This window comes from Notamacropus eugenii, chromosome 3, assembly GCF_028372415.1.
Source record: "Notamacropus eugenii isolate mMacEug1 chromosome 3, mMacEug1.pri_v2, whole genome shotgun sequence".
Classification (NCBI taxonomy): Eukaryota; Metazoa; Chordata; class Mammalia; order Diprotodontia; family Macropodidae; genus Notamacropus; species Notamacropus eugenii.
Window position 1 is genome coordinate 52,074,371 of NC_092874.1, and position 23,370 is coordinate 52,097,740.

The window sequence follows — 23,370 nt, forward strand, 5'->3', positions numbered from 1 at the left end:
ACATAGTACTCTACAATTATAAATGGGATAGGGGGAAGGCCTTTTTTTCCAATGGTTCCATTCCTAAAGATATAGTTTGGTACACTTAGGTACCAAGACAGCTTCCTTTTACAAATCTGGACATTTAAGTGTGGTGATTTAACAAGAATGAGAAAAACCATAACCTTGATGATAAAATAGGGACGCTAAAGACTCTAAAACGCCCACAAATACACACCTTGATTTCTGACATGGAAAGCATCAACCTTGATGCAGTCACCTGTCTCAACCAATTAAGACCAGTATGCCAATTTTTTTTCTCCAACCACCCAGCTGCTACAATGCTAAATAAATCAATTTTAATCTTAAATCAGAGATGTAATGGAGAAAATGCTGATTTAATATGCAATCTCATTACATTTGACAGGCTTATTTATAAGTGATTTGTCCCACACTTTGACAAGCATAGTTAATATGTTAATTAGCCTTTAAAAAGATGAAAGAAAGAAATTGACATATGATTTCTCTCTATACCTAGCTAAGGAACACTGTATATAAGACCACAAGGTGGCTTTAATGTATTTTTTTGAAGTGCCAAAGGAACCTGTGATCACAACAAAAATCTCATTTCTTGGTCAAATATGGCTTACAGTTGGCTAACATTAAAAATGTATCCCTGGTGGCACAGTGCTCTCAAAAACAGATGCCGTCCTGCATGCATTATGAGACTCAAAAAAGGCATGAGAAGCTTGTTTAAAGAAATGACCTCAACAACTAAAGCTGGACTCTACCAAGCAACTGCTTTCAGGCTTGGTACTACTGAACATGGCTTTTGTTATTTTATATCCCCTTTTGGTAAAGATGGTTAAAGATGTTTTCCACAGCCTTGACCCTTAAAGAGCTATTAAATTCAAATGTTAAGACAAGTTATAGTAGAGGCAATATTACCACTTAAAATTCTCCTTCGAGGGAAAAAAGGGAAAAGGATGAATGATGATCCCAGCCTCTTGGTACATTCTCAAGTGGCCAAACTGACCGCCAGACTTCTGCTCCCTAAGCATCATAAACGTAAACCAGTAAATCACAACCCACCCTGGCACCATCGACTTCCATCACTTGGTGACAATCTTAATGGGCATTTCTATTCATTAATATTTTTTTATTGCCTGTGGCTATTTAAACAAAAACTAGGAAAAAAAATCCCACTGTATGGGGTTCATTAGTTTTTATTTACTAGCATAAAGGTCTACAAAGGCAAATGAAGTATAAAAACAGCCCGAAACCACAGCCACCTGCTTCCCCACCACTGTCCAGGGGTTAATATTTGCACTGCTCTTTGGTGCAGCTGGGCTGAAGCTCAATTTCAGCCCCATTTTCAGGTCTCTGAGAGCCCAGCATTTATACCATTGATTATGTTAAAGTCAATGCCCCTGCAATCTTTGTTCTAAATGGAAAAATACATATATTTTATCTGGATGCTACATGCAGGGTAATAATGAAATAGCTTTGTAACAAAAGATGATCAGGAAAATGCAGTGCAAAAAATGAAAAAAGATTTAGGAGATAACAGTACAAAGAATGACAGGCATAACAAGGACGTTAACTCACGATTTTAGGGTTTGGATGTGAGCAGCCAATAAATGTGAGCAGCTGCTCAAATATAACACATTTGTTATTATTTTCTGGCAAAGAATAATCTTGGCAACTAGACAAAAGGGCATGTGGGTTCTATGATTTTCTTTCAGATTTTTTTCCGCCCTTCCATTTGAATAAGAGTCTCATTGTGATGGTGCCATTATGTCTCCACTCAAAGTAAATTGGCAAAGGGATCCCAAGCCACCCTTTCCTTGGAGGAAAAAGAGAAAAGGGGACAAAACTGGAAACCAAGCCCTGTGCATCTAAAGTAGGCACATCACAAATCTGTGTAATAGATGTGTACTTGAAAGAAGGCGATAGTACGCTTTGGAGAAGCCCCGTCACTTATATGTCCATCAGTTTCATCATGTAAAATGCAAGTTTAATATTAAAATGATCCTCCAGTGACTAAAATATGATTTGACTTCAAGCCATCACCATTTTCAAAATTCTATTCTATAATCAAGGTCCTTAACTGACCTCCCTGATGGAACCCAGAATTTTCATACTGATGGGATACGGAGGAAAATGCCATCATTTGGGAAAGCAATGCAAACAAGCCCAGCTCACTGAGGTTGGGGCAGTGACTCTGTATGTGTGTGTGTGTGTGTGTGTGTGTGTGTGTGTGTGTGTGTGTGTGTGTGTGTGAGGGGGGTGGGAAAAGGGGGGGAAGGAGGAGAAAGAGGGAGAAAGAGAGAGAGAGAGAGAGAGAGGAGATTCTAGATCAGTCTGTAACTCAGCCAAATTTAATAGTTTAAATTACTGTCTGTATCTCCTGTTCATGTACAGTGGTAACCAAGACACAAACAGCCCAAAAGGCTTACAGCACGTGGGAGAAAGAAATGGATTTTATCAGCCCCCAAATAATGGGAAATCATTAGTGCTGGCACTTTTGAATGTGAACCACAACAGCACCAGAGCACAAAAAATGAAGGGAACTAGGAAGGAAAAAGGACACATCCGAGAGAGGTGAGAAGAGGTTAGACCAAGAGGCAGAACACAGAAGCAGAAGGAAGCTGGAAAAACGTCACTGGCATCGACCATCAACGAACTCAGTCCAAGGTCGAAACTCACCAAATCTACCAAGGGAAAAGGGGAAGAATGTGAGCGTTACCCACGCGCCATCCAGACGGGAATTTGAACAATAAAGTCCAAGTATGTGCTCAAGTCAAAGAAGGTTAGGCACAGTTGGGGGAATTAAAGCGCACCACTACCACATGGTGTTGGATCAATAACAGTCACCCATAGTCACCCTAATGACCGCATGTTCAAGGAGAGGGGCAGAGAAGCACCAAGGGGTGGTAGCAGAGGGACAAACACCTACTAAGTTCTTCTCATTCTCAGATGTGTATCAAACGTCCAGCCCTAATTCCATGTTCCCCAAGCAGCTCTATTTCATTTTCCACCTTTAGGAATCATGTCTCCTAACTTATGGGCAACTCCTGAATCTTTTATCCCATGAAGAGTCTTTCTGCAGGTTGTAATATGCATTTTTCAGAGATGACAAAGGCAGCTAGGTGGTGAAGTAGAGAGAGTGCTAAGCCTGGAGTCAGGAAGACCTGAGTTCAAATGTGGCCTCAGATACTAGCTATGTGGTCTTGGGCAAGTCACTTCACCCTGTTTGTCTCAGTTTTCTCATCTGTAAAATGAGCCAGAGGAGGACATGGCAAACTACTCCTATACCTTTGCAAAAAAACAAAAACAAAAACATCTGAAGAAGGTCACAAAGAGTCAGACAGAACTGAAAACAATCACAAAAAAGATGACATAGATCATATTATCATGCTAGGATGATGACTGTCTTTATATCCAAATATTTTAGGAGACTGGGAAGCACAGAGTACACTAGACAGCCAAAGATTAAGGCTGGCCTCAGGCACTTACTACCTCTGTGACCTTGGATAAGTCACTTAAAATCCTTAAACCTCAATTTCCTCATCTGTCAAATGTGTTTTAGATTAGCATGCTGCTGATGAACCCTTCTGATTTAGATCAATGAGCTCATGGTGTGATTATCAAGAATATCAGAAAGGAAACCGGGCTTTATCGTAGTCAAATACATCTCAGCTTCATGAAAAAAATACTGTCAACCGTAGGAACTGCACCTTGGGCATCTATTACCTCAGAATATTCCATACCTTGGAGACGTAGCAAGTATTTACAGAAATTATATTAACAGGAAATTAAAAATGGTAAATAATAATGGATAAGGCATCATTTCCCTATGGAAAGACTGAAAAAAATAAGATAACTAGAAATGGAAATAAAAAATCATCATATCCTTCCCTCTATGCCATTCATTAACACTTGTTATTGACACATCTGCAGTCCCTAAAATATTAAAATTCATGGGAGAGAATTCTCTCTCATTAAATAATCCCCAGGTGTTATGCGAATCAATTTTTGTTCTGGAAAAGAAAAAACAAAATGTGGTCTTGGATAGAACTGTTCTATGAAAATGCTTCTAAGAGCAGCCTTAAGCCCTCCTTAGTCCCTAAAAACAAAGTTACTCTTATGGCAAGATTTACAGCATGAAATATTTGATTCTTAAGCATTTTTTAAAAATACAAAATCTTTTCTTCATGTTGATGTCACAGATGAGATACTTAGTGGAATATCACATAAAATGTAAGCTAAGCTAGATTAAACTATCTTAAAATAAATGTGGGTTGATTTTATTTAATTTTTTGCTGCTCAATTTGTCTCGAATGATTGGTGTCAATGGTTTTGAAGGGATTGCTGAAACTCAAATTCTGTACGTAACAGTTGGGAAAGAAAAGCTTTCCAGGTCACTGAAATATCATCTGAAGCAACATTGTGAATGTAGAACATGGTCCCTTCCCTTTTTTAGCTTTTATTACATTTGACCAAGGGCAGGGTACAGGGAAAGGGAAACATATTTCCTTGATACAGGGATGATAGAACAGTAAATTAAGACTCAGGGAAAAGAAAACCATCATGTTGATGGCTAGAAAAATGTCTCTGCCCCTGCTCATCATATACCATTACTAGACACCATCTGCAAACCAGGAGATGATTAGGGAACATCCCTAACTCAAGGAAAAGAAAGGGAAGGTAAAGGAAAGGGAAGTGAGGAGAGGGAAGAGGAGAGGAGAGGAGAAGAGGAGAAGAGAAGAAGAGAGGAGAGGAGAGAAGAGGAGGGGGGAAGGGAGGGGAGGGGAGGGGAAGGAAAGGAAAGGAAAGGAAAAGAAAAGAAAAGAAAAGAAAAGAAAAGAAAAGAAAAGAAAAGAAAAGGAAAGAAAAGAAAAGAAAAGACAAGAAAAGAAAAGAAAAGAAAAAAAAGAAGAGGAAAGAAAAAAGAAAAGAAAAGAAAAAAGAAAAGCAGCATTACCACACAGCAGCCTGTTCAACTCCACCATTAATCTTCATTCCCACTGGTTATGATATTTGTCTAGGGTTGACCCTAACCCAAAGCTGCAGGTAGATTAGTGAATGTAAAACTTGTGTTTCTCACCACATGTCAAGGCAGGTGGAGTATTCTGTTGAGCCCAAGAGGACGTCTGGAGGTCTGTACCACAAAGTAACCACTTCATTGGAGTATGTGTGGCTAGGGACTGATTTTGCTCTTGCAAGACCTGTGGATGACAGAACAGAAATAAAGTTTTATCAAAGGGAGCACAGAACTGAAGGCTTACAAGTTTCAAAGGTCAGAAAGAGAATGTAATACAAAATACATGAATGGAATAGGATCAATTTTATTGGTAAATTAATAGCGCCATCTTAGCCTTTAGGATCATAACCAAAGGATGTGTTGGCTATAAATTATTAAAAGCACAAGGCTAGGGACAGTAATTTATGAGTCAACACAGGCCATCTAATTGGTTAACTATCTTTTTCAGATATCTGTGGGATAATTATGAGAATGCATCTGGCAGAGTAAGGAATTGTTTTTCTACCAACTCAATCATTTCACATTTATGAAGATCAAATAATCATTAAAAGCAACATAGCTAATGAGAATAAATATATCATATTTGCTATCATATCATCAATAAGACACTAGCATAATGAGTTCAATATATTTCAGTTAAAAGGAAAACAATAAATCCTAAAACATGGTTTCCTTTCTAGTCTTGATGAATGCAATTTGGCACGATCGTTATTTTATTTCCCCTTTGATTGTTCCAGTTTCTGGTAATGTATATGAACTAAAGAATGAAACAAATCTATTCTCTCCAGTTTCCTGGTGCATAATACATGGAAAATACTCTTGCAAAAATATGGTTGATACCTCTTATCTTTATCAATTCCAAAATGGAATTCTTTATTTATTACTGCAAAGTCTAAAATATTTTAAAATTTTTCTTAAATATGTGTGTGTGGGAACACACACACACACACACACACACACACACACACACACACACACACACACAAAATGAACTTTATCCAGGAAGTTAACCACCATTGTAAAGTTAACTTTAATACTCTGAAATAGTTGAAGCCTTAGAAAATATCTTACATCATGAACTCTTTTTTTCTATTTACCGGAACAGGTTTTTAAGTATACATATATTTAAAGATTAATAGGTCAAATAAGAGAAAGAATTCCTAATCAATTCTACCATTGAAATTGTCACTCAACCCAAACAACAAATGTGTTTTTTCTAAGACTGAATTATCCAATTAATTCCTTAGATACTACTCAAAATTACATCCATATAAATGCACAAAGAAAAAGTTATTAATTTTTTAGACATGCATTTTTTACAACAGATATTCATAATCAGCTTTTAGCTGTGTTTTCTCCTCCCAAAGTATCTTCTTCAGATTTTCGACACTTTAGTGCAGGCAAAGATGAAAAAGATATAAAGGATCTTCTATCAAGAACACACAAGATATACTCAAGCACCAGAATCATTATGAATGAAAAGTGTTTTTCAGTAGCAGACAGCACACCTCCAACTAAGTCCTCCCCCAATTTCACCTCATTACATGGACTTTCAAACGCAGAAGATGAACTCTAGCACTTCTAGTATGCTAGAAAGGTTTCAAAGACCAGCCACATGAAGGACGGCATATCTAGTCTCAGGATTAGCCTTCTTAAGCTGAGATGCTCATCACTAGGTGGAACCCATGCTGATGAATATTGTGTCCAAAGCTAACCATCACAGACCAACTGCTTAGCCACAGAGGGACTTCAAACAGCATTGGTACAGAGTATGTTCATATCAACAGTTAGCAGTCTTTGAAATTATTAGAAAAATATTAGGAAAATAAATGTCATAAAGCAGAATTTAAAAGTAGGGGAAGAAGGAAGAGTAAATCAAAGATATAAAGTTATCACAGGCTATTTTCTAGTATGAGATGAGATAAATTAAACAGATTTTTTAAAGAACTATCTAGTGATGACAGGACCAAGGCCAAGTAAAACTGAACATCCCATGTTTCACGTTGGTAACTGGTCTTCTTGCTACTTGTCAAATACAACATTCTATCCCTCTTCTCCATACTTCTGCACTGGCTGCCCCTCTGTAATGACAAATAAAATGGGATCTTTTGCTGTTTTTGTTTAGTATAATCAAGTGCCTCTGATTGAATCTTCCCTTTATCAATCAAGAGTCTTTACAAGGAGTAAAGTAAGGAAATAAGAGTTTCTTTAACTAGAAACAGCATATGTATTTGTATTGTTAATTACTTAATGTGATTAAAGATCTTCCCCATCCATTAATGGGCCTGCCAATTAAGGCAGTTTGATTAGGGAAGATTTGTGGGAAGGACCAAGCCTTAACAAATGTTAAGGAAGCACTGGTTCTCAAGGGTTGTGATGCCCTCTGGCTCTAAAAAAGATATAAATACTCAGAGCTGAAGTTTTGCTTTGGGGCTTAGTTTTTGTAAAAGTGTTTGTTTGGCCAGAGGAGGACTCTGGGAAACTACTAAGGAGACCCCTGGCTTTGACAACCTAGATGTCATCCTTCCCTCTCAGGTAACTATGGTCAAGCAGTCGGGGTCCAACTGTCTGTTGAATTCAGGCAGAGGAAGCCATGCTTGTTGATCTTTAATTTTTCTGTATTTTCTTTGAAGTTAGGGGTGCTGACTCCCCTGAAACAGGTGAACGATAATATGTGCTTGGTTAAAGGACTGATACATGTGCTTGATTAAAGTGGTTGTTAACCCCTCAAAAGTTGCCTCTCCTTTTATGAATGCAGATCTAAGAGCCTGTGATAGCAGGTCCCCTATGTATGTTGGGGTGCTTACTGATACACCCTCATACCTAAAGTATTCTTTCTTATCACCCTTACCTCTTACAAAATCTCAAAACTAGGTTGAAAGGCTTATTTGTTGTCCTTTGTATTCAAAGAGGACCAAAATGACTTCACAATGTTAGGATCACTGTATTAATGTGTCCAGATCAGACCAATATGAACTTAGAAGGCTCTACCATAGGTTAGACAGAAATAATCTTTATTAAAGGGCTACTTTCTACATAAAATCTTGAACAGAAGAGGCATCATTGTCAAACTCAATGTTTTTGTCTGCAGGAAGCATTCAATGTTTCTTGGGCTAATAAAAAAAGTATATTTGAAAGAGAGGTACGTTCAAGTAGTGGGGGACCTAACATTGTCTGGTTAAGGATTTTAACCCATGTGCTATAGATAATGGGGCTATTTTTGTACACAGAGGAGATGTGCAAAGTGGAATTTTGTGAAGGCTAATCTGGCAGCTAATTGTGGGAGAGATCAGAGAGGTAAGCATAGGGATTGCAACTACTACAACAGGACAGGCATCTAATAAAGAAAATCCTGAATTAGGTCAGCAAATGCAAGAATAGAAAGTACAGGAGAACTAGATGCAGGGAGCAAAGGGGGAGGCCAATAGTGACTGAGAAGATACTGGTAGCACTGACGGACTGGGCAGACCTAATCTGCCTCTCAAGCTCCAGTGGCCCAGCTCTGTGGTTAAAGAGAATGATCGCTGAGAGATTTTAGAAGCTGAGTAGAAACTGGTGGTGAGGCCCAGGGTTTGGTTAGGCCAATGTGTGGTTAATGTGGAGCATCAAAAGTTTCACAGAAGCCAAGACATTGTAAAGGGGATCAATCAACATGGATATTGAAGACACTGAAAATAATGGTGAAAATGTAATAAAATGGGAAAATTGTGAATCTGTAGCTGACATCATCCTATGAGACTGAAGGGGTTCCTGGGAAAGGAGTAAATAACAGCAGGAATGCAACTGGGATTTGTTGATGAATAGAAAAGTCAGTGAAATTAGGGACAGCCCTTTGAATTTCAATCTGTTGCACTTGCTGGACAAGTCCTGGAAGATGTGGGATTAGAGATTTAGAGACAGAATACCTCTAGCACAGTCAAGCCCCTTCATTTTAGCAATGAGGAAACAGACTTGCAGGCAAGTGCAATGGCTTGCCCAAAGTCAGCCAGGTGATAAGCATTCAGGATAGCCCTTGAACCTGGAACCTCCATGCCAGTCACCATATCATACTGCAGCATCCCTAACTTTCATCATTAAGCCCAGGGCAGCTTAATATTCTCTTAAGAATTACAGATATAAAGATATAGGTGTAGCACCATTCCCCAGCTGATAAATAGCTAAAGGTTATGAACAAAAAGTTCTTCAAAAAATGGCAAAGTATTTACAACTACATGAAAAAATGCTCTAAATTACTAAGAAATAGAGATTCTAATGCCCATCAATACAACTTTGAGGTCTCACTTATACCTGAAAATTGGGGGGAAATAACCAGAAAAATGCCCATATTGGTGAGGTTGTGGAAAGAAAGACATACAAATATATTGCTAAAGAAGCTGTGAAATGGTACTTCCATTCTGGAAAGCAACCTGGAATTGTGCAAATAAAGTGATTAAAATGTTCATGCCATTTAAATCATAGGCTCCATTCCTGAGCTTTTACCCCAAGGAAGCCATTAATAAGAAAAAAAGTCCTTATATATCACAAAATATTTATAGCAACACTTTTCTTTGTGACAGTTAACGACTGAAGAAAAAGTAAAAGCCTATCAATTGAGAAAAAGCTCAACAAATATGAATGTAAGAAATGAGTGCATGATGAATACAGAGAAATAGCAAAAGATCTATATGAACTGATGAAGAGTGAAGTAAGCAGAACCAAGTAACAACATATACAGTGACTACAAGTAAATAGAAAGAACACCCAAAAAACACAAAGTAAACATAACAACATTATAAAGATCAAGCTTGACTCAAATAAAGAGAAATAAGAAAACGCGTCCCAATCTACCCTCTCCCAGAAGAGGAAGATCCATAGATGTTCAACATTGCTCATGTTTTCAGGCTTTTTCAATGTATTGATCAGATGGACTGATTTTTGTTGTTGTTGTTTTCCTTTTCTAAAAAAAATACTATTTATCGCAGGGGATGACTATTGGGGGTGGGGGGTTGGGAGAGTTGGGAAAACAATGACTTCAGAAACAGAAATATCAATAAAAACTTTTAATTAAAAAAGAGGTCTAAACCCTCTAAACTAAAGTGAAAACCAAACCTTTCACTACTTAACTTTTCTGTATATTTGTCCTCAATCTGCTTAGGGGTTTCCTCATGCACTGGCTTTGGACAAGAATTACAGTGTGTTATCAAATACATTTCCTCTCAGAGGGACTCTTTATTATCCCTAGAGTAAAATTATCTCTTCCTGCTTTCATATAAAGAATAGAGAGTAAAATGATCTCTTCCTAGCCTCATACAGACTACTAAAAAACACAAGTTTCCAACAAAGGTGTTCTGCCTGCTGAGAAGCAAAATATTTTTAGCTTAAAATATATTTAAACTTGATGTCAAAGGGAAATAAAATCAAAAGTTTTCAAAAGTATATACGCATAATGTCACAGCAAAGCCTCTAAAAGGATAAGAGTTCAATTGCATCATCTTTTCCTGCTCTAATCATGAATAAATTTGGAAACTGTCAACTTCTCAAACATTTTTGGTAAAGATATATTGCTACATATTTATCCAGTTTGTGCATCAAAACATGCTTACTCATGCAAAATTTATTTAACCACATCCTCCAGCTGAAGGAAAACTGGAGGGCTGGATTAATTAGCACAGCATGTGTGAAAGCTTTCTTTCTAGGTTCCATGTCAGTTGCCATGGATACACTACAGGAAGAGAGATACTCTACCTTTTCAAAAAGGTGGAGCTCAGGGACTATCAAAATTTCTTATATTAATGGTTAGTGTTACTGTGAATTAAAAGTCAAAAGTCAATGTGATCAACTTGCCAGATGACTAGACATTATTTACAGGTTGCAATTCTTGCAGAAGATCCTCTGGGTGGGTGTCTGCTAAAGTGTGTGCATACACACAGAAGATGGTTTCATAATAACTCAATGAGGTCAACTTCCAGCAGTTAGTGCTAACCATTTTTTTAATGGCAAAAAGTGAAAGGAAAGGAGAGGAAAGTAAAAAAGAAAGGGAAAAGGGAAGGGGAAGGGAAAATGACAAAAGTAAGGGCAAGGAAAAACAGAAAGGAAGGGAAAAGGGAAGGGAAGGGGAACAAGGATGCCAGAAAGAGAAACAGGAGAGGGAGAGAAGAGGTTCTTATTAAATATTTGTTGACTAGATGATAAATAAATGTGTAATCCAACATCATATTGACACACTAACAATCCCGTTAAAGCAACCATTTTATCTAATCTCCAGACCACTTCCAGGGACAGATAAATGACAGCTCTGAGGTGCAGGGATGGGGATGGTCTATTCTTTTTGGACAGTTTGAAGATTAGAATGTTCTTCCACGTATTAGACTGGAGTCTTCTAAATTAGAATTTCCACCTAATTGGGGCAAATTATAATCTCAGATAATACAGTCTAATACCAAGAGCATACGAAAGTTCTTGAACTATTCCAAAATTCCTAAAATTTAACTTTGACGAAAAAAAGTCAAAATGTACATCCAAGCATGCAGAACCACAAAAATCACCAACAACCTTTTTGTTATCAACGTGCTGGGCTCCTTGATTACGATAATCATTATGTTTATGCCAGACATCCACAATATGTACATTTTAATGTTGCAAAGTGCTACAAAAACTCCGTATAAATACCAACTCTAACTTAATAACCATCAAAATCATTTCCTCATGACAAATGTTGGTTTTATTTGAGATAAAGAAATTAAGGCAGAAGCCGACTGACTTGTTCAGGGTCATGCAGAACCATGAAGAGAAATAAAATAAACACAACTACTGCTTCATCTACTTAGTCACCCTTTCTCTTAATGCTAATTTATTATTCATTTGATTAGTTGTGCCAGAATTTAAATGAATCCAGAAGCACTGGAAAAATCTGATATAATTTACAAAATTAGGCTAGTTTTGAAATATTTCCTAATAGAGTACAAAAAAAAAAAGAAATTTTCTCATATCTCATCTACTTGCAGAATTTTTTAATACAGATGCAAAGTCTTTTTTTCACTTTTTGAATGCAATCTCTAGAATTTTATCTTTTTCATTTGTTCAGATTCATCCTTTTCACTTATATTTTAATGTACTAATATTCTCCCCTTCCCTTTGGGGTCAGTTAGATTTACTAAGCTATCCCTTTTTAATCTCTTTTTTAGTAAATTTTTAAATTTTAAACTTGAATACAAAATGAGAAAAGGAAAAAAACATTGCATATACACAGCAGAAATGAGAGGATTCACTATAAAATAATAAATTTCCATTTTAAGAAAACCTACATAATAAATGCTACAACTTGTTTTCAAAGCTGCCCAGCTTTTCTTTGCTTCTTATTGATTTTCTTTTGTTTTCTGCTGTGCACTTTTTACTTGACTCTCCACTCTAAAAAAGGCTACAATTAAGTGTGGATATATATATTCATATACATAGATTTCTACAGACATACACATAGATACACATACATATATATACACATATACACACACACACATATATCTAAGACAGTGCTATGCTTATTTCCTCCTGCCATCTATGTCTCTGATGGTGGATAGCATATTCCTTCATAAATCCAAGTTTTTCAAAATCAACCAGCTAATCATTTCCTACCACAACAATATTTCTACTCAATCATATCTTATATGAGATTGTCTATGAAAGTCCCCCTCCCCATTTTCTGCATTGCTTTTGTTCTTACATAGGTTTTATTTACACAAAAAAGTTTTAATTTAATAAAACAGAAACTATCCTTTTTACATTTCAACAATGCTCTCACCTTATAATATACTTTATGGTCTGATACTGCTGAATTTACTTCCTTACCTTTTATTCTTTGAAATGAACTTTGTTATTATTTTCTTACCTCAGTAAAATCTCTTTTTTTTTAGTAATTTGATCGGGATATTGAGAAATTGATCAGTTAGGTAAAATTGTCATTTATAAAATATATTAGCTTTACCTACCTACCCATGAACAATAAATATTACTTCAGTTATTTAGATCTGAGCTTATTTCCATAAATAGTGCTTCATGTCTATATTCATACAGTTCCTGTGTCTGTTTTCACAGGTATACATTCAACTATTTTTTGCTGTCTAGATATTTTAAATGATCTAAAACAATATTGAATAATTTTGTGGATACAGTGTAGTTTCTCTGTTTTTCACTTTTGATTAAATATATTTTGTTTAACTTTGTCTGAGATCATGATTACTATCCCTGCTTTTTTTTTTTACATAATAAATTCTACTCCTGCCCTTTATTTTACTTTTATGTGTATCTCTCATATTTATGTTTCCTGAAATCTGGTCAGCAACATATTGTTGAATTCAAATTTTTAATCTGCTATTCACTTCCATTTTATGGGTAAATTCATCCCTTTCACATTCTACGCAACAGTTGCTTGTAGCTTCTTATTTTTCCTCACTCTCCTTCTCACTCCATTCATTCCATCCCTCCTCATTCCTGTTTTACTTCTACTCCACTATCTTGCCCTCCTATTCCTTAATCTATCCACCCCTCTAACAGTCCCTTCCTCATCCTCTCCCCCCAGCCTTTTCCCCTGTCCTCTTATTTTTTCTGAATTTAGAAGACTTTTATAACCTTCTAGATGTATATGTTGTTCCTTCTTCAACCCATTTCCAATGAAAGTAACATTCCAACACTACTGGTCTTCCCCCTACTAGCTTCTTCTATGTCAATTTTTCCTTTTATGTCTCATCTGTATGATAATTACTCCTTTTTATCTCTCCCTAGTTTTTTTTAGAACCACAAGTCTGCACAGCCCAAGCCTTTCTTTCAATCATAAGAGTACTGCTAATATTTTCACATATAGGAATAAACAATTGGACTTTGAGTCCCTTGTAATTGGTCTTTAATGTTTACATTTCTGCTGAATGTTATATGTTGAATTTTCCCTTAAGTTCTGGATTTTTTTGTCACAAAAAGCTGAAAATCTTTGGGTTTGTTAAATGCTCTCCCCCTTTCTTTCATTCAGGATTAACTTAACTTTGCTACGTAAGTTACCCTTGGTCATAACCCCAGTTCTTTTGCTCTACAGAATATAGTAGTTCAAGACCTATGGTCCTTCAACACAGTAGCTGCTAGGTCCTAGGTCATTCTTCTTGTAGCTCCATGATATTTAAGTTGTTTGTTTCTTGTTGCTTCCAATATTTTCTCCCTAACCCAGGAGCTTTGAAACTTGGCTACGATATTCCTGTAAGTTTTCTTCCTGGAATCTCTTTCAGGTGGTGATTGGTGGATTTTTTTCTATTTCTACTCTGCCTTCTTCTACAACTTTAGGGCAATTTCCCTTGATAATTTCTTACACTATTGTACCAATACTCTTTTTTAAATCATAATTTTCAGATAGTCCGACTATTTTATTTCTCCTTTATCTGTTCTCTTGATCAGTTCTTTTTCTGATAAGATGTTTCACTTTCTCTTCTATTTTTTCATTTTTTTTTAAATTTTTATGGCTTCTTGGTGTCTTGGGATGCCATTGGCTTCCCCTTGCCCAAGTTGGTTGACTTTCTTCTCAGAATTTTCTTCTTTCTTTTTTTTTTTTTTTTTGGACTGCTCTTATTTTTCTTTCTAATTTTTCCTTGATCTTTCTTATTCGATTTTTAAAGTCCTTCTTAAATTCTTCCAAGGACTCTTTTTGTACGTGAGACCATTTAATATTTTTCATTGAAAAAGGAGTAGCTTTTTTAGTTCCATTATCTTTCCCTGAATATAAACCCAGATCTTCTCTATCAGCATAGTAACCATCTGTAGTTGGGGTCTTTCTCCTTTACTTACTAATTTTTTTTTTGTTTTATTTTGTTTTTAGCTGCTTTAGCACTGTTTTCAGCAGTGTAACCAAGCTGTAGTCCTGAGGTATGGGGAATGATGTCCCAAGCCTCAGGTCCTTCTTACTGTTATTTTCTGAGGTCCCACTTGATCCTCAACCTTGGGCTCTCCTCTCCACTCCTAAATCATTGTTAGGACCCCTAGACACACTATTGTGCAAATATTCTTGCTGCCTGTGGTCCCCCTCATCCCTCTAGTGGCTGCAAACTACAGCTATCCTCTCTACCCCAGAGCTGAAACCAGACACTGTTCTCCTGCAAGTGCCCACAGCCAACAGGGTCCCTGCCCCTAGGAACTACACTCACCAAGTATGTGCTAGCTCCTCCCTCCACAGCCTAGGATACATCTGGTCAGCACAGCTGTGCTTGGCATCCCTCAACAATGGAAGATCCTTGTTCTCCTACTCAGCCACCAGACGCCCATATTGTCTGCAAAATGAAAGTTTCTAAGGCTGAGGTTGCCTCTCAACCCAGCTGCTCCCCAGGGCTTGCTGTTTGTTGATTCTGCAACATCAGCCTGGAGGTGTTCATACTTCATTCACGCAGAACCTCAGTCCCCAGAGGCTGGGTCTTTCTTGAGGTCTTCTCAAACCGCCTTAGGAGGACAACTAAACCTATGTTTATTTCTGCTTTTCTGAGGTGATGTTCTGCCTTTTCTTGTGAAGGAAATTTGGAGAGCCCAAGATTTTCTGACCTACTGTGCCTTCTTCCCAGAATCCTCTCCTATCTCTTGATGGGTTTTTTGGTTTTATTAAGAGATTCTTATAACATAAAATTAAATCACCAAAAGCTTACTTGGTTGCTCAAAGTATGAACAAAATGTGTATCTTTCATTAATAGGGAGCTATATAGAACCTACCATAATCTTCCAATGGACTAACATTACACAGAAAGAGAATATTTGGGAGATGGATGGTTATTATTTTAGTGAAGGCATCCGATGCACGGTGATGAAATACTTAGTATGTACTGGCTGAACACTGTAGGGGAAAAGTAAGAGAAGAGTTAGAGAACTGGTCTGATATTCACCATACCTGAGTTCAAGTTCTGACAATGCTATGTTCTGTGCTAACATGGCAGGTGTCAAATTAAGAGATTAGCTGAGAATATCTCAAGGATGTCTTTTAGTTTTAATTAATTTCATTCTAAATTTAACAGTCCATTGCAAAAAGAAATACAAAATAAGTTTTTAAAAACATTTTATATAAAAGTTTATTTATATTTAATATCATCCTGTTTACCTAGATTTCTAGTTCTAAAACTGCACAGTATGGTAAAATGTAATAAATTATGTACATATGAAGATCATACATGCACAAGTTCATCGAAAATATTGCTAATCAGTAATTCCACTTCAATGATACATTACATCATGTATGCATTAATGAGGGAAACAGAATATTTCCAGGATTGTAGATATGAATATATCATCAATTTCACAGTTCACTGATTTACATTTGCATCTCTGGCTTCTGCTTTTCATTTAATGACCCTCACAGCTATTACTTCAATGTTGGATATGAACAAGATGACTTCTAATTTGGATGACAATAAAACACAAAAGAAACAAAAAACAACAATGACCTTACTATGCCAAAAATTTCTAGAAATTTGGAGATGTTTGTGGATTAAATTCCCTTGTATGAAAAAAACTTAATGGTAAAATAAACTATTTAAATAAATTATAAGAAACTGATTTCCCAACCAAATTATAATATTCAGTGTCTTTAAACACTTCATCATAAACCATCTGTTTAGCACATATATGCAAAATATACAGTAGGCATATGTCTCTCCCTATATATTCACACATATGCTAACTAGATACTATTTTGTGAAGTAACAGCAAACTGTAATTAGGGGGTCAGGTATGATAAATATGCTTTTGACATGATGTCAAAAATGTGACTTTAACAAGAAGAAATATTCAATCAACTTTGAATTATTTCATCCATTTAATGTTAGAAACAGCACGATTATTTGTCACTGTTGGTTTGCAAAGCCCCTTTCCTCATCCTTCTGGGATAAATTTCTCTGAAAGCCCAGAGTAAAAATCTCCCTCACCCAAGACATGAGTGTAAGTGAGTTTACTGCATAGAATTTACAAAAATAAAAATGAGAGTTTCATATGTGCAAATGTTTTCACAAAAATAAAAATGATACTGAGCACTGTTTTGTGTAGTGATGATAAGCTCATAGGACCACAAATTAAGAGATAGAAAGGGCTTCGGATAACCCGATCTCCCACTCCCATTTTACAAATGAGGAAACGGCAAAGCAGAGTGGTTAAGTGATTTGCCAGAGGTAAACTTAAGTAAAAACTGTCTTGTTTTAAAACCGATTGTTTTTGGTTGTTATACTACAGTCATTTTTGGATTTAGCACCTAATAGAGCCCCCACACACACATACTCACAGTGCTACAAGTAATTGAAACCTCTCTTATAACAAGGATAAACTTGTTATACTTGTTAACTGGAAACAACTGAGTAAAATAAACAGACCAAACTAGACAGTATGTGCAACATGCTCTCCTTGTACTGTCCTGAGAGAAGACTATTTCATTTTCCATTCCTATGGATCTTTATCCCAGTATTTGGGTAGATTTTGATTTTCTAATGCTCATATTTCAGCTTCCTTTTAGTGACCTTTCCATTTAGACCACTGTCCAAATGCTATTTTAGGGTTTCCATGTTTCATTCTGCAACAGCTCAGACATACAATCATTCCCAAGGTTCTCTAAGTCCCTCATGTGTGACATTTGTTAGTCTACAGCAATATTCTATTAAAATATTCATATACTCCCCAGCTTTTCCAACCATTTTGTGCCAACTTTTGCTTCCAATCCTTGGTTAATACAAAGTATAGATCTGAAAATGCATTTAGTATACATCTGACCTAAAAGGAATAGTTTGGATGGGATGAAGGGATCATGGTTAATGTCTGAAAAGAGTCTGTGTATGCTAAAGAAGAAACTGTGAAAAGGGACTACCAGATGGAACACGACCAAAAGGAGGGAAAATATGATTTTAGAAATAGATCTCGGTGAAGACTCCCAAAGATCTAGGAGTAAGAGTGAAAAAGCCTTTTGTTTTGTATTGTTTAATCGTTTTTCAGTCTTTTCCAACTCTTCAAAACCCCATTTGGGGTTTTCTTGGTAAAGATGCTAGTGTGGTTTCCCATTTCCTTCTCTAGCTCATTTTATGGATTAGGAAACAGAAGCAAACAGGGTTAAGTGACATGCCCAAGGTCACACAATTAGTAAATGTCTGAGTTTGGATTTGAACTCAAGCAGAAGTATATTCCTAACTCCAGGCCCAGTACTCTATCCACTGCACCACCAAACCACCTAGGAGTGAAAAAATGGGCTAACTCATAATGAAAAGGACCAATGTGACTCATCTTGTTAGGAAGTATCTGAGGCTCCATTTTATCACAGAGTTCCCCCCAAACAGACTTTGTCAAAGTAAAGCAGAGGAATTAAACAGAAACTAAAGATAAAGGTAGTTCATTTGTATTTGAGTAATTAACACTCAATACTGACTTTTTGCATAGCTGAATATTTTTGTACCAATTCTGTACCATAAAAAGATAAAAAATAGACGACATCCCTAAAAGTGAACTTAGAGGCACTTTTAAAAATTGCTTTCTATCACAACAGCCATCTGATCTCTTCTGACTACTTTCAGGGTCAGTCCAAATTAATGATGCCATTATGCAGATGGTTTAAAAAGAAGGATGGGAGGACGGGATGAGTAGAGTTCAAAACATTGGGTTATCATTTCATTTATGGGTAACCTGGGATGGAGAACGGATGCTTTCATTTATAGAGAACAGGTTCAAACTCAAAGGCTTTTCCCTGAGTCACTTTCTTTGTGGCTTGTGACAGGATTTCCTCTGGGGACATCAGAATGTCTCCTGTCTACATGTTTACCCTCCAGAAAAGAGCCATTACCTTATACTGGACGAATGAGTCCTCAAGGGTAGCCTAGGCTTTCTATAACCCTACCAATTTCTAAATTAAAAGCCTCTTCTCAAAGCAGCTCTTAAAAAGTACTTGTAAAGCAAATGCACTTCTCTCTCTAGCTAACCTCCTCATTCCAGGGACCTGGACAATCCTTCAGACTCGCAGCACCACACATTCAGCATTATCACAGACCTTCACAGGGTCTACACAGTCCAATGAGAATCCAGGTTTAATTTTTCTGGATCTGTCTTCATTGTTCCTTAGCCTCAGTTCTCACTTGGAGAGAAAGGTCCCTTGAAGACTCTCTCATTTTGCAATTTATATTCCCAGTGCCTAAAACTACAGTGCCTAACAGAGTAGGTTCTCACATTCCCAGAGATCACAGTTTGGCACATGAACTCTTAGCTCCTTGGGTTGTGCACAAATTGGCTGCCATTTTGATGGCAGTTTCCTGGGATGACCACGTGACTGTTCTAGCTCCCTTCCAGACAATCAAGTATGTAAGCATGTATATGCATGCTATGTACGTATACATGTAGACATATATGTATAGACCGATGCATATCTGACCAGCTTCTCTCTGATCTCCCAGGTCTTGGTCCCCTTTCTCTATGCTCTCAGACACATATTCTTCCTTGAAAAGTCCAAGTCCCTGAGCATAGCTTGAGTGTACAAACTGGCCATAAATCAATGAATCTGTCATCCTTGGCGACGAATCATAACAGGGTTAACCCCAGATGAGGCAAGGAATTTACACTTTACCAAGAAGAGCTAATCAATGTCAGAATGAAGTCCTCATCAATGGAGCATTTGAACTTTGTCTAAGGACACCTCATCAGTAATAGAATGTCAATCCATCAACAAGTATTCATTTAAATATCTACTCTTTACAAGGTACTGTGCTATCCATGTCCTACTTTTCTTATTTACAATGAGTTTACATTCAACTAGAGGAATGAAACAAGAACATATATAAGTATATCCAGCATAACTATATAGGGAATAAATACAAAGCAGTTAAATTCAAGGTAACCTGAGAAGAAAGACATTTCCCAGAAGGTGGGGGAAGCAGGGAAAAGCTTCATTACAAATACTGTGCCTTAAAGAAAGAGATTCCATGAAACAGAAGAACGAAATGCATGAGAAGAATTTCATGCATGGGGTATGACTAAAGCAAAAGCACAGAAATGGAAGATGGAGGAACATGTGTAAACAACAAAGAGAAGTACAATTTGGATGGATCCCAAAGTGTGTGAAAGGGAGTAGCAGCCAATGAGGGTACAAAGATAGGCTGGGGCCAGGCTGTCGAGCATTTAAAAACAGGAAACCACTGAAGCTGTGTGAAAAGAAGAGTTATATGATCGGATCTGTGATGAAGGAAAACTATTTGGCAGGAGTGAAAAGGATGAACTGGAATGGGGAGAGACGAGGCAAGGCAAACAAAAAAAAATTAAAATGATTCAAATGAGAGGCGATAAAAGTTTGAACAAGTGTGGTAATCTCTATAAGTGTGCGAAATGTTGTCATAGCAGAAACAGCAAGACTTGACAACTGACTGGATACATGAAGTGAGGAAAAGTGAGAAATCCAGGATAGTGCTGACCTAACACACCTGCAACTCTGGAAGAATGGGATTTCTGCTTTGGACACAAATGGGGTAGTATGGGAAAAGAGAGGGATGAGAGGGAAAATAATGAGTTCAGGTTTGAGTTGTCTGTGGAACATCCAACTCATGACACCGTTGTGATGTGAGACTGAAACTCAAGGCAGAGTTGATGGTTCAATATATATATGTCTGGAAGTGTTCTACATAGAAATGATAGTTTAGTTGAAGCAGTGAGTTGATAAGTTTACCAATATCATGAAAACTCAGAGAGGACAGAGTATCCCGGGAAGGGTGATCAGTAATATCAATGGGAGAGGACAGGCTGAGAAGAATGAGGACTGAGAAAAGACTGTCCTCATTAAAAGGGCCAGTGATGACCCATGACAATGCCTAGCTTCACCAACTATGCTACCCAGTATTTCTGCATTATTTTTCAACTAAAGGTCTTTGGTTGTCTTCCTCTTCATCAAACTATAGGCTCCTCTCGAGTAAGAATCCAGTCTTATTCTGACATATTTATACAATTGCCAAAAGTATTCTGTATATGCTTACTTTTTAGCTGTTATAAGGCACATTTGTAGGTAACATGGGATGGAGGAGTTGGAGTAGGACAACCTCTTTGACAAACACACATAGCAAAAGAGAAGAAAATAGACATGCGATATGAAAACAAAGAGTGGATAAGAAATGTATGTTATCTGTAGAGAATGGGGAGGGGTGATCAACATGGGTAACTTAAGACAGCTGCTGTGGATGGAAAATGAGCTGGGCCTGGAATAAAGACAGACTTCTTCAAACTGGATTGTAGTTAGGAAGCTGCATAGAGCTTTTCTATGGCTCCGAGTGTTCATGGCTACAAACTATTGTCTTTGTAAAATGAATATTCCACCGGTGACATTATAATTGCAAATTATGCAATCGTTTTAATAGAAGAAATAAAATTACAAACTCAAAGGTCAGTGGAAAGACACATGGTGGGCATATACCACATGTAAATCATTACCTGTGGGTGGCTGCTTGCATGCAAGAAATAATAAAGTACGTAACTACAGACAAGGCATAGGACAACGAATGGCTGTTCCTGTGCCATGAAGGAGAGGTAATCCAACACTGGCATCCATAATACATAAGTAACTAAAGAAAAGTCTCCAACATGATGGGAAGATAGATGGAAGATCTATGGAAAAAGTGAATAAGAGTTATATACAATGAGAAGGCATTGAAAAGTTGCAACCCAGACTAGTGGAAGGACTACCTCTACTGAGGAAATTGTATCATTCTAAATATGGAAGTGCATGCTTATAGACAGGCAATTTCTTTAATATAATTTTAAAATACACTTTTAAATATATGGTAACTAGCCCTAATACAAAGATCTCTACCATTGGAGATTGATTTGTCCAGACCAATTCTTTGCTCCCATCACATGCCACCTAGTATTATACTTCTCTATGCATATGCTGTTGCTCCCAAGAAACATTACCCATCTTAAAAGTTTTTCAATTTTATACCCACACCACCTCTCCTGGAGAATTGAACATAGTTGGGTCTTAATAAATGTTTATTAAATTGAATCCCTGGAGATCTTTTAAGAGAATGTGAAGAGAAAGCATTCATGACAAAGGTATAAATTGGACTAACTAAGCTCTAAAAACAAGCATTTTTAAGCCTTTACTCTGTCAGACACTGTGTAACCTCTGTCTATAAGATTCTATTGCAAAGGTCAAGGGTTGTGAGTAACCCATGTAAACAAAAGCTACAAATCCACATGTCCAAAGGGTAGACCATAAGATCAAAGATGTTGAAGAAGAAGGGACCTCAGAGTTCATTTGGCCCAAACTGTTTATCCCACAGCTAAACAAAGTGAAGTTAAGTGATTTACCCAAGGCTATACACATAGTGACAGAGGTGTGTTGTGGGGGGTGGGGGAGAGGAGGAGTTGAACCCACATGCTCTAGTTGAATCTAGAACAATGAGGGCCCTGTAGCCATTTTTGAAGAATACATCCAGACACATAGCTAAAGAAATTCTTGCCTGAGCAAGGTACATAAGCTCTCAAGGAAACCTATGAAGCGCAAGTGCAGAGGGGATTTCTCCATTGAGGGTGCTCCATAACACTGACATCCTAATCCGAAAAGAAATATTGAGAAAACACTAAACTCACAAAGACAAATACTCTGGGGGTTACAGGTTATTGGTTACTACGAAACAATTAAAAAATACAACTATAAAATGAGTTCTATCTAGAGTGGCCCATGAAAGACGCAAAAAGTGAAGTCACCACGTATTCCACTGATGTCACTGATATTAGCACTGCTGCTGCCTGCAGAATGAAGAAAAGACCTGTCCTTTAACGGAGTCAAAAATACTTGTTTTCAAACAAATGAAAAAGGTGTCACATTTTAAAATTTTAGTTCAAGCAAGACTTGAAGAATTCTCATCAACACAATGCCCAACTATGATTCCAAGGAACCAATGAAGAAGAATGTTAGCCACCTCCCAAAAGAAACATAATGGACTCAGGGTAGAGAATGAGACGTAAATTGTCTGGCCATTGCCAATGTGGGAATTCTTCTTCTTGACATTTGTGATATGAATTTTGTTTTTCTCTTATCCCCAACCTCACCCCAATGTGGGGTACAGTAGGGAAGAAATAGGAGGGAGATGAGATTTCTGGTTAAGGAAAAGTATATTTTTCCAAAACAGAATTAACAAACAAACTAAAATTCAGTTCAAGCTCTGAGACAGGCTGTCATGTTTCAACCTTCAAGCAAAGGGATCTCAGAAGTGTGGGTCCTACCTGACCCTTCTGTGCCTCAGCATTTCTGCAACAGACAAGATTTCCTTCTCAATGTCACAAGTCAAGAGCTATCCACACAGTTTAAAGTCATATTACTGCTGAAATGGTAGGAAAATCCAGTG

At 37.1% G+C, this 23,370-nt stretch overlaps 1 protein-coding gene across 3 annotated transcripts in view; it reads right to left on the reverse strand.

Annotated features, from left to right (window-relative positions):
• The window catches only part of CDK14 (cyclin dependent kinase 14), a 678,242-nt gene that overhangs the window by 271,480 nt on the left and 383,392 nt on the right, over window positions 1-23,370 (reverse strand). For all 3 annotated transcript variants that reach the window (XM_072651519.1, XM_072651521.1, XM_072651520.1), the window contains one exon: window positions 5,090-5,210. In XM_072651519.1, the coding sequence (XP_072507620.1) occupies window positions 5,090-5,210 (121 nt within the window). The remainder of the gene's footprint in view (window positions 1-5,089; window positions 5,211-23,370) is intronic.